Genomic DNA, 16000 nt, shown 5'->3' on the forward strand with positions numbered 1-16000 from the left:
TGAGAACTGGACAAAGATATCGTTGCTGGACATGTGCCCAAACGTCTCTCTAGAGAACGAGATAAATTAATATGAAAGAAAATGTATCCCATGAAAAACTACAAAAACTTTTTTTTTTAAATTATTTTTTATTTTTTAACTTAAAAACAAATTTTAAAAAATATAACCAAACGGATTAATGCTTTCCTTTTCTAAAAAAAAATTAGTAAAAATAACTTATTTATTAAAAAAAATTATCCATTTCACTTTGTATTTAAAAATTGTTTTCCAAAAACAATATCCAAACAATAAACAGTTTTCTATTTTGAAAAACAAAAAACTATTTTTAAATAGCACAATTAAACAAACTCATAATGTTTTATTTTTAATCATTTGCTTGTATAATTATTTTTTAAAACACAAAAAATAAATAAAAACAACTAAAATATTATTTGAAAATATCTTATTTTATGCTTTCTAATTATCAAACACATTTTCCTTTTTTCCACAAAAAAATAAAAAACCACTTTCAAAATCAATTATCAAACATGGAGAAAAATTATAAAAAGTAATCTCATTATCAGTGTCTTGAAAGTACAAACACAACCCACACAATCACAAATTGCGTTTTCCCAGAACAGAGACGGCTCTCATTTACATATACATATATAGATATAGGGAGAGAGAGAGAGAGAGAGAGAGAGAGAGAGAATACCCATGAGCCATTAAGCATATAAGGTCACACAACTACCAGAGAGAGTGGTGAGGTAGGCAACTGTTATGATAGAAATGATGTTGCAAGTGGCTCATATTACATGCTAGATTTTCTCAAAACCCTCAAGACCAAAGCTTGGTTGAAACATCTACATATATATGATTATGTGATAATTGGCTATTTTCCCATACTGGAAGTGTTGTTCTTCTTTATCCTAAAAATAAAATAGGGACTGCTGCTAAAAGTTGGCTAAGAAACACAGATTCGTTGTGCTGGGGTTGGAGAATTGTGCAGAATGCTCACCTCCCTCCTCACAAATGAAGGTAATGCAAAAGCAGCCGAGTGAATCTGTCAATTAAACCACAAAAAGAAGAAGCTTGAATCATTTTCTGAGACTGCAAGTAATTGTTTCTTGAATTCTCAAAGAACAACTGAACTGTCATATATTTAACAACTGAGGAATTATCATTAGCATTCATGATCAATAGCAGTGGATATATCAATGAATTTCCTATTTGCTATACTGCATTGGGGCACGGAGAATTCCTCGGTTATCGTCTTCTGAATTGAGTTAAACTCAGTACTCTTGGGATTGTCTAAAGTAGAATGGAATAACTCATCTGGTTTTTTTACAATTGTAACAAGATTTATGAGAAAATATAAAAGCACCAATATGCCAATCTAGTTAACAGCTTTTGGGTTTATTCTATCCAACAATTACAAGTACTTAGAACTTTGGCCTTTTGAATTCCAAATTCCATAACCAATCAGGAGAGACCTTAAGGCTACGTTTGGTTCTAGAAAAGTTCTGAGAGAATGAAAATAGAGAAGGTTGCTATGTTTGAAGGAAATAAAATATAAAGGAAGAATATATAGAGAAAAAGGTAAGTAAAATTTATAAATTTTTTATCTTATTTGGTTGTGCAAGAAAAAGTAAATGGAAATGAAATTAAATTGTTGAGGAATGCATTTTGCTCAAATTTTTCTCACTTTTATCTAAGGAAAATACAGAGGAGTTTCTCTTTTCTTTAGTATTTTTTCCTCCACATTTTCCATGACATTCAAAACATAAAAAAATAATTTTCTTTAGCATTTTTTTTTCTTAATACTTTCCAAGAACCACACATATATGAAAAGAAAAAGATGAGAACTCTTTTAAAAAAGAAAAGGATTTTCTCTTATTTGGTCTTTCATGGAAAAGATGAGGAAAAACAAATAAACTATTGAATAATGCATTTTCCCAAAACTTTCCCCACCTTTTTAAAGGAAAATGAGGAGGAAAATCTTTTGGCAGTATTCCTCTCTTTTCTTTAGCAATTTTTTTCTTCCTCAGATCTTTCCATGTTGTCCAAACATAAAAAAAATAATTTTCATTGGCATTCTTTTTCCTTTCCTTTGTAATTTGCAGGAACCAAACATAACTAAAAGTTTGAGAAGAAGTAGATTGCCAAATTTAGAGTTAATTATGGAGGTTTCAAATCTTTTTTTGATGGACATGTTGAACCATAAGGAATCTGAAAATATTAAGTAGCATGTTTAAATTTTCTACTAATTTTAAATTTGTTCTGGATTAACCAAATGGTATGCACACATGACTTACCAACACAGCATCCAAGCAATTTCTCATCAACAAAGGAGATGCAAGGATGAGACTACATCCTGAGTTTTAAAATCAAGCACTTAAGCCTTACTACTGTAGGAGCAATCAGGAAGGATTTGCTGGTGAATCCAATAAAAATAGCAGCTAAAAGTCCATACTCAAGCTAAAAAAAGGGGGATAACACATTAATTTAAGCTAATTTGAAAGATGAGCAGGGTTCTTACCTCCGAGTTATAAAACCTAAGTTCTCTACCACACTTGAGATTGCCTTCTAACTTCTCAATCGGGTTAACAGGATGCAAGAAATCCACAGGTGGCCCCTCAGTTGAGCACAATAGAAATCCAATCACACCACTGTATAAAAATAGAAAAACAGTCGGCAAATAAGAATGACTTCACAGTTAGCCAAAAGTCAGACAATAAAAAAGAGAGAAAAAACCTAAACATTTTGTAAGTAATTATATCTAAAAATTACCCAGCGTCTGAATGACAAGTACAAATTTGCCTCAGAAAAGAAATTATATTTAAAAAAGGAAACAAATTTTTAAGTATCAACTTCACGGCAACAAGAGAACTTTGTAAAAGTTCATTCTATCATTTACATCAAGTTGTATGAAGCAACAATGAACATAACAACATTGAAGAATAAGCAGGACTAGGAACTTGATAGGGTTAAAAATCTTCCAAATCACCCTTACCATTTCTGGAAAGGGTGATAGACAAAAGAGAAAAAATTAGTAGAGCAATTAGCCATATATAGAGATCAATACATGATTACCTTGGATATGTAGGAACACTTGCCCATGCATAATGGACCGAACCCTTGAATGTTTCACGACAAATAGAAAGCATGTCCTGAATAAGATGTGTGTGGAGCCACATGCTTTCAGCCATGTTACAAAGAACACCACCAGGACGCAAAGCTCTGGCTGTTGTCTCAAAAAAGGGTCTCTCGACAAGTTCTTGAGCAGGACCTAAATGAGGAAAAGAAACCAAACAAGGGAAGTAAATAATTACCTTATTTGCCACAAATCCCACTTATTGGGATATTACACCTTGAAGACATAAAAAGTTCAGAATGAGAAAAAAGGAGGCCTTCAGATGTTCTCTCTTCTTGGTATTATAACAGTATCTTTCCTGAATTTGAGAAACGCTTATTTGGCCACCAGAGTCTCTCTATAGTTTTTATTCCAACCCCAACCCTGCTCATGGACACACTATACACACCCAACTTCCCAAGAAATAAATAGAAAAATTATGGAAAAGGACATACCCACAGGATCTGATGAATCAACAATAATTGCATCATACTTCCCTTCAGGTACATGTCTAAGAAATTCAACAGCTGCCAAAATCATGAAAATGAAATCAAGAAGGTACAGCAAGATTTGGAAAAAAGCAGCTGAAGTCATTATTCTAGTTACATGGAATAAAGTAAGATCTCTTTGAAATTATTTTGAAAATGAACATACCATCCCCAACATGAAGCTGGACACGAGGGTCTTCAAACCCAACGTATAACTGTGGGAAAAACTTCTTACACACCTACAAATAAACAACAGAAGGGAGTTGGTTTAAATCACAATGAACAAGCTAAGACCTAATAACATGAAATGGTACATCACACCATCACTTACATCTATAACCATCTTATCTATCTCACAAATATCAATAAGCTCAACAGAGCTATGGCGAGAAATTTCCCTAAGAACCCCACCATCACCACCACCAACAACCAGAACCTGCATCCAGTACTTCAATTAAATCCAGTATACAATCAGCTTGAAGGGAAGTTAGTGCAAAGGCATTAAGACAGAAAGAAATCCAACTCTACAAGCAATATAATCATTATTATTAATGAGGTACCATATAATACATATACATACGGGTGCAATTAAAAAAATCCCAATTTGAAAGAATTATAATAGTTTCCAATATACTTTAAATTAGGTAAGAATGAAATAATCATATCCCACAAAGAGTGATTGTTATCCATCTCATTTCAGTTTATTTTCCTTCTGTTTTTCTCTTCACTAAAAATATGGATATTTATGATAGGCAGGTTTGGAAAGAGGATAAGCATACTATTCCTTCAGATTCATTTGCAACATTACACCCCAGAGCTTCACCAGGCAATTGTATTTTCAATGTTATCATGTTTTTTGTGCAAATGATATGGTAGAATGATTCTCAAGTTTTAATTCTTACATATTTAAATGGTCAAGTTTGAGCATTTTGCTTCTCTCTTAAAGCTTCTTCACTTTATTTTATTGTAAAATCTAAAAAATAGCAAAGTGAACTAATTTCACATTAGTTTTAGATAAAAATACCTTTCCATAATGAAAAAAATATAAAACAATATGAAGAGTAAAACATTGGCAAAGATGGCAAATTAAAAATGGTTGTGAGAAAGATATAATCCAAGTCAAAAGGACATTGACAACATGGAATAAAACTCCAATGCTTGGAAATAGTGAAATTACTCTCTTGGGGGATTCAATTGAACAAAGGGGAAGGTGAGCAATCATCTCCTGATAGGCACATTCATCTTTCTCGCTCAACTGAACAATGCCATCAAGCACAAGCACTTTGCCATATGCTGACGACTGCAAATAAAAGAATCTGCATTAGCTAGCTAATATAGAAGAAAGAAAAGAAGAACATGACAGATAGATAAAAAATGGAAACTAAGTCAGCTTCGAACAACACTAGTATTTGGAGTTCAGAATGCAGAACCTCAAAAACCAGGATCTCTTGAAACTCAGACTTTCCCTGGAATAAAATATTTTCAACTTTCAGTGAATGTGCTTCTCCTGCAAGGAACACAAAAAGGTATCAGACATAAATAGTAAACTTTAAGTAACAGATTAAAACACAAGTTATTACTTTCTAGTAAATATGAGGTGTACAACAAGCTATTTCATCTATCCAGAAAGGAATAACTACTTTGATTGCTACCTAACCTTCTAACCATGTAGGAAACAATCATCCATCAACATGTACCTTCAAGCATTTTTCAAATCTTAGTCTTCATTTCAATTGCAAGAAAATTGAGGAAAACAAAGAGGGATAAAATTTGAATGTTATGTTTACTTGACCCAAGCCAAAGAGTTTTACTTGGAACAACTCATGGCAGTTTCTGGTTCCCAAAAAATAAAAAATCTAAGACTCAAATACTTCAGGCCTGTTTGAGAATTGTTCTAGGTTAGAAAACTATTTTTTGTGAATGGAAAATATATTTGACAAATGATAGAAAACAGTTTTTTCAGAATTTATCAAGTAAACATATTGTTTTTTAGAACAAATTTAAGGTGGTTTCAATTGTTTTTGTACATTGCTTTTGCAATGTACATAAGTGTATAGTACATTCATAGAGAATAAGCCGAAAAAATTGTTTTCATATTTGAGCTCCCAAACAAAATTTTGTTCTTGAAAACAATTGAGAACTATTTTTAATGAAAAGTGTTTTAAAAAATGTTCTTTAATAACTGTTTTCAAAAAGTTTGTTAAGCAGATCCTTAATTTCTTGTCTTTTCACACCTTCCCTCAACAAATAAATGGGGCATACAGGGCAAAAGGATAGAGGTTTATTGGTTTTTTTTTCAATTGTGAAATGTTGCAGAATATGTCTAACCAATCAGAAAAATCACCAAGTAATCATAATATCATCATAATGGGAGGAAAGAAAAAGGTAGACTCCAGTAATGCAGGTATAAAAAGTTAGGGGGGCCAGGGCTGCTAGTTGGAAACTTAAAGGGAAAAAATGTTAATGTGAAAAGTATTAAAGCATATACTATATTCTACAGTAAAAGAAAATCACAGACAGTTATATATTCTACAGTAAAATAATATATACCAGGCCACATCGGGTTGTTGAAATACATCAGATCGCCAGCTTTATCTGGAATAAAAAAGACAAGGAAGAAAGGAAGTTAAAAAAAAGATCCATTTACACCAATTGACATGCTTATATAAAATCCAAGGAAAATTCTGTAGAATATATCAATTAAAAAACAATAAAGCAAAAATAGAAATTGATAATGACCAGAGCATGACTGAGGTTCTGAGAACCACCCAGAAACAACAGTTGAATGGCATTTTGCATCATTCTCAGGGGCCGAAGCCTTAGCTTTTAGGCAACAAGAAGGAATGGCCTTCTTCAAACCCTTCCCATTACTCGCCTTCCCATCCATAATCTTCGGGCATTCCAAACCTTTTCCTGCGCCGCCCTCCATAGATTATCTTTTTCTTCTCCGGCTCCAGTCTCTAGAAATCAAAGCATATTTATAAGAAGAATGGAGTTTCTCATAGTAGAAAAGGCAGTAGCCATCATATTGAATGTTTCACTTCAAAATCCCATCAAAATATGGGCCATGTTTTTTTCCCAAGGCTATTCAGTTGCAGGGAAACTGAGGACAAAAAAGGAAATTTTATTATTATTATTATTATTAACACTCTCCTGGTCAGCTCCTAAGAGGAAAAAAAAAAAACATCTTTAATCCATTCTCCTATTTGATTGATTAATTAAAATAATGAAAAGTAATGTTCACACCATCTCTTCTCTATTTCTTTTCCACAGTTTCTCAAGAACCCACAATTCAGTTGAATCATTTGTCTGAGTTATTATTTCAACAGTTCAAAATTACACAAAAACTGCTTATAACATGATGAAGCCATAACACAGGAAAAGGTAAAGTGTAAGTATAAAATCTGAAGAATTTTCATAAGTTCAGTCCTAAACTAAAGCTTATATAATTCATAACCAACTCATCATTAAGAGAAAGGAAAGAAAATAATAAAAATAAATAAAATCAAGGAGTTTGAAAACTAGACTTCCCTAAAATATGGAAAATATAGCTTACGAAGATGGACTAAAAAAATATTGGGGTGCTATATTTTATACACAAGAAAAATCTAAACTATAATGCTTCAAATAAAAAATTAATTTTTTTCAGCAACTTGATATCAAATCAAATGATGATCTATTTTTACAGACTAATCACGGATTAACTAAAGAAACCACAAAAATTATAATTGGATTCTCACTCACGCAAGTACTTTATGTTATTGAGGAACCATTAAGTTGACCGCCTGTTTGGGCGCCCAGAAAAATAGTGGAAAAGAGAAAATTTTAACTTTTTGATTTCCAAGAAATAGAATATCAACTAAATAAAATTGACCGATGATTTTTTAATTCGGACTCCCAAACAACCAAAAAAAACTAATTTTTAGCACGCAAAAATTCCACTATTTCTTCCTACATTTTCTCAGCAATCAAACAGAGTGTACAGGAACCAACTCCCCCAAAAAGATCGGATTCAAGAATTCCAAACCTTTATTCCTTCACTGCCAAAAGAGAAGGCAAACATTTATACGTCATCCCGAAAGGAAAAGGAAAATCAGAACAGGTTTGTACAAAAGAAAAAAAAAAACCTAAAAAAAAAAAGCTAGAACAAAAACCTCAACCTTTTTTATAATTGGCAGCCAGAAACGTTTTGGCAGTTTCCACGACGACACGAAGCAGATGATTGCATAGCTCAGGCAAAAACTGCCGCAGAAGCAGCCAAAACACTCCGGCCCAACCATTCCCCTCATTTTCCCACTGCTTTCCCGGTAGCCAAACAGTCCCCTAGGGTTTAAAAAAAAGAAGAAAATTCCCTACAACCCCAATACTCAACCTTCACTAAAACTCACGAAAAAGTGAAACAAAAAGAGAAAAAAAATCGCACTTCCCAGTTGCCCCAAAGCAAGCAGATTCCAAAGAAACACTAACACACACATACATGTATCATTTACGTGTAGTAGTCACATATAGGAAATTATAGAGAGAGAGAAAGAAAGAGAGAATTTGCCTGAAGGGAACGCGAACTTGGGCAAGAAAGAGGGAAAGGCTAAAGCAAAGAGTCTTCGTTCCGGCTCCTCTCTCTTCTCTCTTCGCTGTTGAGGTTTGAGACAGGCTTTCAGCTCCTTTGGGCGGAAAAGGCTAATTAGACATCTATATATAGTCTCAGATTTGAGTGCCAAGTTGAATTCAAGTCTTGAGTTTGAAATTTTAAGATTCCAAAAAAAAAAAGAGAGAGAGAGAGAGAGAGAGAGAGAGAGAGAGAGAGGGAGATAAGATGATGTGTAGTGATGCTGCTTTTTGCCTTTTATTTTTTGTATTTTTTTTTTTTGTTTGGGAAAAATGCTGTAAATAATGAAATACAATAGAATAAAATTATTAAAAAGAGTTATTTTCCACTTTTTATTTTACATTAGGCCTAGATTATTATTATTATTTTTTAATATTTTTATCAATTTTAGAAATTAAAAATAATTATTTTCCTTTTTTACTTTTTTTACTTTTTTTAAGAGTTATTTTTTAAAATAATAAAATAAATATGATGAATAATGAAAAATAAAAACACTACATATAAATTTCATTTTTAAAAATATAGAAAATAAGTTAAAAATATTCTAAGCCACTAAAAGACTATTTGAAAACAGTTTTCTAATCTTCGTAACAAAAAATATAAAAATATATTTGATAATTAAAAATTATTTTTTATTTTTAGTTCTTAAAAAACAGAAAACAAAATGTTTTTTTATAATTTTTTTTGTTTTTTTTTTTTTGTTATTTTCACTCATCTTTTTATAATTGTTTTTAAAAAATAATTATGCATGTGGAATGATTAAAAATAAAATACTAAATATAAAATTTATTTTTAAAATATTAAAAACAAGTTAAAAGCATTTTAAGTTTCCAAAAATCAAATAACAGTTTTCAAAAACTATTTTTTTTTAATTATTTTTTAAACCAGTCACCAAACAGCCCCTAAAATTTTTTTAAATATTTTATTTTTATATTATTTAATAAAAAACCATAAGTATGACTTTTCATAATAAGTCTCCTCCTTGTTTAAAACAATGTGTTTTGACAAGTCTCCATCAAAATTGGAAATCAACTTGTGTAGAGTAGTTTAATTAATTAATTAATTAAATTTAATTTCTTAATTAGGAAAATATTATTTATATATTTTTCATTAAGAAACTAAAAATAAATTAAAACCCATTATTAATTTGATTTTTTTTTCTTTGGTATTAATTTTAATTAGTTAGACATGTCATTTTGAATTCTTCTTCTCATCATAAGACATGTTCCTATTGCAAAATTTGACTTTTGATCTTTGAATATTAGGGGAGTATGCAACATAATTTCCACACATTCAAAAAATGTGCCCTTTTTAGCCACCAAAATTAATTTTATTAAATTAATTAATTATATTATAACTTTTCCTTTAAAAATAAACATTTTTTTATTCAATCAACTGTTGTCTTTGGATTTGTGTTAGTGTTTTTATTTAAATCAAACTTATATATTTATTTCAAATTAATTGATATTAATTAAAAATTTTAAATAAAATAATTATTCACTATTTTTTTTTTATATTTGATAATCGTGAATGTCCACGGACCAGGTAAAACCTCCAGTGGCCCTTAGGGGACTCGAACTGGTGACCATTGGGAACAAACCCAACCAACTAAACTACCCCTTAGGGTTAATTACTATTTTTTTAAATCACAAATTTTCATAAAAAATTGTTTTTTCCATAAATTCTTTTACCAACACATCCAAATTTGCCAATTATACCTACATACTAAAAATTAATATGATAAAAAAAACTTATATATTTTTTAATTATTTAATATCAAATGATTAAAATAATAAGTAAAATAAATTCAAAATAACACATACAAACCATTTATTAACTTTAAATCTATTTTTTATTTTCTTTTATTTTTCTTGCTTTTGCTTTTCCTCTCTATTTTTTTCCTTTATATTTTTCCTCAATTTTTTTTTACAAAACAAAAATGACTTTAAAAATAATTTCTTCTTTATTTTTTATTTCTTTATACTTTTTCTCAATGTTTCTTTCTCTCGTATTTTTCTTCAAATTTTCTATAATGAAACATAACCTAAGCGGTTCAAAAAACTTTACGGAATAAAATTTTAAAATTACAATTAAAAAAAAAAACATTTTTGTTGTTGAAGAGCTTTCCCCAATATATTCAAAGTAACTAAAAAAAATCACTAAAAATCAAAACACAATAAATAAATAAAAAAAACAATTAAGAGGTAGTAATAATGTCCAAATTTTATTAAGATTCAAAATTAAAATTATTTTAGTAATGTTTTTTTTTTCACTAGCTTTTAACCACATCCGTTCCTTTCATACATAAGATAAGGCTTTGATTTGACCATTGATGCATACCCACCATTGTTACATAGTATAATTATATTACTTTATATGGTAAATAATTTTTAAAAATATATTTTCTTTGACCACATTAAAACCAAATTTACTTGATAAAAATGGTGTTTAAAGATTCAAAGGGCATTTGGATAAATACATAAATCGTAATTTCTAATCCATATAGTTAAGGGTTTGTTTAGTAACTGTTTTCGAGAATAAAAAAAATTATTTTCTTTTTTTCTATTCATAAAAATAAAAAAAATAAGGTGTTTTGATAAAACATCTTCTAATTATTTTCAGTTGTTTTATAAGAGTTATTTAAAAAAATAATTATACAAACATATAAAATGATTAAAAATAAAATATTAGGCATAAAAGTTATTTTTAAAATATATTTAAAAATATTAAAAATATTTTAGGTTTCTAAACGATCTTTTATTTTACAAAACATCAAAAAAACAGTTTTAAAAAATAGTAACCAAACAAACAGACCCTAAAATTATTCTCAAATTTATTTAAAATATTTTAAAGCAGGGTATTCAAACCTAAATTTAATCCAATAGTAATTATTTTTACTTCTATCTTTTCTATCATTCGATAACTCCGAATAATAATAATATTATTATTATTCAAATCACCTTGATTAGTCCACTTTATACTATTCCTCTTGGCCACAACAATGGGCTCACAAAATTTATCTTTTGGGGACATGTTGTGCCTGAAATGTGGTTAGTTTCTCACCTTTGGTAGTGCATTTTTTCTAAAGCAAGCCTTCAAATTTGATAAAGTAGAGGCATAGTGGAATCCACAATTGATGGATGAGAACATCATGGGTACTATTTCAGTATTTTGTTTGGTGTACCTTGAAGACAGAGAGTCTATCCATTAGGTCATGAAAATGACAGCAACAGGGTGAATTTTTAGTGTTGTTTTTAACACACCATCTAGCATGAGGTAAGAATCCATTGTGTACCTTTCCTTTATAAGACTTTAGCTTTTTCTTGAATGATTTTGGTCATTGCCTTGTAATCATTGCTGTAAAATTGACCACTTTGTACTTATCTTCCTATTTATGGGTAATTTTATAAAATAATATATAATATAACTTTATAATTTATTAAAAGTTTTTTAATAAATAAATTTATTATTTTTAATGAGAAACAAATTTCACATTAAATAAATTTTATTATATTATCAATTTTTATTATTTTTTATGAAATTAAAAGTTTGTTTCACAATTATTTTTTAGAATAATTTTATATTCTCAATAACAAAAAATAAAAAAATATGTTTAATAATAAAAAATTATTTTATATTTTATATTCTTGATAATATTTAATAAGAATTTTTTTAAATAATATCTTTTAATTGTTTTCACTTTTTTTAGAGTTGTTTTAAAAAATAATTATAATAAAATAATTAAAAATAAAACATTGGATATAAAAATCATTTTTATAATATGTTTAAAAATATTAAAAACGAGTTAAAAACATTTGAAATTTCAAATAGACTTTTATTATATAAAACATTTGAAAACAGTTTTGAAAATTTTTCTTAAAAATTATTTTTTAGAATTATTTTTTAAAATAATTTCTAAATAGAACTTAAATACCTTATATTTTAGTTATTTTTAAAAATTATTTTTTAAGAACAATTTAAATTTTTCTTAATTGTTTTGAGGAATAATATTTTGTTTGGGAACTAAAATATAAAAACCAATTTTCCTTATTTGCCCCGTCAAACTACAATACATTTATATATAATATAAAACTTTTTAAAGTATTTTTCATAATTTTAATTGTTTTGAGAAACAATATTTCGTTTGAATACTAAAATATAAAAAACCGTTTTCTTTACTTAATAAGCATTTTTTATATTTTTTTATTATTACTTAAAACATTCAATAAAAAAATAACTAAAACATCAAAAATTATTTAAAAAAATAACTCATTTTTAGAAAAAATTATAAAAAAAATTATTTTTGTCAAATTTTTATTAAACGTATTTTTTGAATTAAAAAACTGTTTTTGATTTTAAAGAATAAAAAATTATTTTTGAACGAGGGTCTTAGCCTTTAGGTTTTAGTTCTCTCCATGGACCATTTTTTAACGTGTCCTAAATCAATCTTCACATCATTTTCCTTAGCATTTCTCCCAAAAATTATAGACCTTCAATAAAGACAACCCTTCTCACGTGTTGCTTTTAGAAGAAGCTTTCACTTTTTGGCTAGACTTTTCCTCTTTTTTTTTTTTTTTTTTTTTTTTTTTTTTTTTTTTTTTTTTTTTTTTTTGGGTGGTTGTGACTTGTGGGTAAGTGGAGGGAGGTCTTCTTTTTAAGTCCTTTGATTCAAGGCCTATGGGTTACAAATTGGGGAAAAAAAGGGGGTTGAATGGTCCTTTTCAAAGGTTCCATGAAGTGGAGATTTGAACACATTTCCCCTAGTTGGAAAATGACTTGGGGGTTTTTTGGGGCAGCTACCAAACCAAAGAGAATCTAAAAGACCTCCAACTCATCTCTATAGAAAACGACACATTGCAAGATGACAAGAAACATATGTAACTTCTTTGTTAAAGTGTCACACGCTCCTGCTATTATCATGCAAAATTAAAATCCTATTCAGTGCTATACTTCTTCCTACCCAAGATAATGACAGTATACAATAATATATACGTTATAAAGTGATGTCATGTATACATTTTTAGGTCCCGTGAATTTGTATTTTATTTAACGACTTAAATTTTATTATACGTATGTAATGCTAAAGATGAAGACTCCAATAGGTACCTCCTTTAACAAGGAGGTAATAAGTATGTTGTTTCCATGGTAGAAATTACTTATTTATATTTGTCATTCGAGTCTTTTATGATATTTGACCGTTATCATTCGTGTGAATTATCCTCGAGCTTAAGTGCAACACTATCATCGCCTCAATCATCCCTCCTCCAATATTAATTATTAAATCGAATTCTAATCATCTCATCCGAAAATCAATTGATGTCTAGTGAAAATATGTTAAATCTTATTACATTCGATTATCATCATTTAGATGATCTATTATCAAGCTTAAAAGCAACATTATAATACCTTAACATTATTTACTAAAAAGAGTTTAAATTTTATATTACTAAATGTAAAATTTCCTTAAAATTATCACCCGATGTTCATACTTAGCAACTTGAGGGAAAAGGAGTTTTCATTTTATACCTAATAGTTATGAGTAAAAGAATATAATTTAATGATTTTCGACTTATTTTATAATATTTCAATAGAGTTTTCCCAAAGTCATTAAATTTTATCAAACATCAAACTACAAATAATCCTAAAATATTATGGACAATTAAGGACTTGTTTGATAACTATTTTTTAGAACAGTTTTCTATTTTATAAATAAATAAATAAAAACTAGAACACATATTTGATAATTAGAAAACTATTTTATGTTATTAAAAAAGAAAAAAAAAAGTGTTTCAAAAAACATCTTTTAATTGATTTTAGTTATTTTTACCTTTTTTTTAGAGTTGTTTAAAAATAATTATACAAACATGTATAATCATTAAAAATAAAGCTTTAAACATAAAAATTAATTTTAAAATATATTTAAAAATAAGTTTAAAACATTTTAAGTTCTCAAACAGACTTTTATTCTACAAAATATTAAAGAACAATGTTAAAAAACTATCATTAAAAACTATTTTTCAAAATCGTTTTAAAAAATAACTATCAAACAAGGTTTAAAAGTGCGTTCGGGAGTGTTTCTATTTGAATTATTTTTAATCATAGTGTTTTTACCTGTCAAGTGTTTCTCCAAAAAACACTACAAGTTATTTTTTAATATTACAAATAATTTTTCAAAATTTTATAAGCATTTCCTAAATTTTACTTCAAAAACATTTTTTAAGTTAAAAATGTTTCATAAAATTACTGTAAAGCAGAGTCTAATATATTTTTTGGCATATAAATTTCAAATCCTCTCGTCTAATATGTTAGAAAAATACTATAAAGGAATTGATATTATTTAAACATCAAACTATTTTTAAAAATAAAAAATAAAAAATAAAATATTAACACAATCACTCTAAAAAATGGGCACATCCTAAGCCATAAATATAATAGAATAAAGAAACGTGTCACACATAAACTCCTATGGTAGCAAAAGCTAGAGGGACATAACTTTTTCTCTTTTTTTAACTTTAGATATGTGCCTGTTAATTGTTATTGAGATATGATCTTTCTTTCTTTTAAGTACATACAAACCCATCTTGTGGTGTGACACATCTAGATGCTAGATTACTATGTGGGAGACAAAGATAGTGATATCCATATTATTTATGAACCACAATTTAAAAAATAAAATAAAATTAAAAAGAGTAATGTTTGTGATAATAGGGAATAATAAAGGCTAGTAGCACTAGTAATGAAATAATAAGGCTTTTAGTGCTAGGGCTTAATGTGGAAAAATCTATGATTATGTAAATTAATATGTAATATTTCATTATTATTATTATTATTATTTAGGTCACGCGGTCTTGAAAATTTTGATGAGAAAAAAAATAAAAAATAAGAAAGGAAATTAGAAAAAAAATTATCAAAAGTTTAATTTTAAATATAGAAATTAGAAACAAAAAATATAACTCAATATTTGAATTACATACGTGCATAATTAGAGTTAATTTGATTCAGACCCTATGAGATTTAGTATAAATACTCTATGTCTTGAGTTTTATCTGTAAACACCCTTATAAATCTTTTTTAAAATTGCTAGATATATCTATCTCAGATCTTTCTAAATAGAATAAATATATGGGGTGCTAACTAATAAAATTTAAAACCAAGAATAATTGGATATATTTATGCTAAACCTCGAAATCGGAATCAAATGAACTCTATATGATTATTTTTCTACTAATTTCATTGTTTTTCAAACCCTAAAATTGTTGAACAAGGAGAAAACACAACAATGGGGTGTGAGAAACATGACATCAATATAACAATGTGTGGACCTTGCATTTCGGCTCATGCGCTTTCACTCGATGGCGAGTTTGTTTTTTTTATTTGAAAATGATTTATTGATTAAGAAAATGACTTAAAGTCGCCACTTATTTTTGTTTTATCTTTAAATGGTAAACAAAATAAGAAAAAATCTTAAGTGTGACTCCTTATTTGGAAAAGGTGGTCTGTGAAAAACCAAATCAGGGTTCAGGGGTCAGGTTACTTATCGAAAAGGTACGGTAAAGACCGTAATACCCCTCTAAGTCCCTAAAAACAAGTCTCTACTAATAAAATAAAGCAATCATGACAATCAATAAGGGAATCGATGGATACTCAGAACGATCATGCACACAATGCAAATGGTAGATATGGGTCCATTATGTTCTTTCATTTTTCATATTCTCGATTGATTGTACCTTGGTGCAAATATTTAATATTATATTTTTGTGTCACACATTATTCCATTATTTTATATACATGTAT

The 16000-nt window shown here is 28.2% G+C and overlaps 1 protein-coding gene across 3 annotated transcripts; it reads right to left on the minus strand.

Moving 5' to 3' along the window:
• Window positions 1-538: 538 nt before the first annotated feature.
• On the minus strand, window positions 539-8339 carry LOC117933978 (spermine synthase). 3 transcript variants are annotated; one of them, XM_034855563.1, is made up of 11 exons: window positions 8147-8335; window positions 6340-6560; window positions 6151-6195; window positions 5031-5107; window positions 4778-4900; window positions 3932-4036; window positions 3767-3839; window positions 3568-3639; window positions 3073-3268; window positions 2519-2648; window positions 539-1042 (listed from the first exon to the last, which is right to left on the minus strand). In XM_034855563.1, exons 2-11 carry the CDS (start codon window positions 6527-6529, stop codon window positions 944-946), a joined length of 1110 nt encoding a protein of 369 aa, XP_034711454.1. In that variant the 5' UTR covers window positions 6530-6560; window positions 8147-8335; the 3' UTR covers window positions 539-943. The 3 variants fall into 3 exon arrangements, with proteins under 3 accessions (XP_034711454.1, XP_034711455.1, XP_034711456.1); XM_034855564.1 differs by lacking the exon at window positions 8147-8335 and adding an exon at window positions 8091-8114; XM_034855565.1 differs by lacking the exons at window positions 539-1042; window positions 2519-2648 and adding an exon at window positions 2812-3007 and having other exon boundaries at window positions 3038-3268; window positions 8147-8339.
• Window positions 8340-16000: the final 7661 nt, after the last annotated feature.

Source organism: Vitis riparia, chromosome 16, assembly GCF_004353265.1.
Source record: "Vitis riparia cultivar Riparia Gloire de Montpellier isolate 1030 chromosome 16, EGFV_Vit.rip_1.0, whole genome shotgun sequence".
Classification (NCBI taxonomy): Eukaryota; Viridiplantae; Streptophyta; class Magnoliopsida; order Vitales; family Vitaceae; genus Vitis; species Vitis riparia.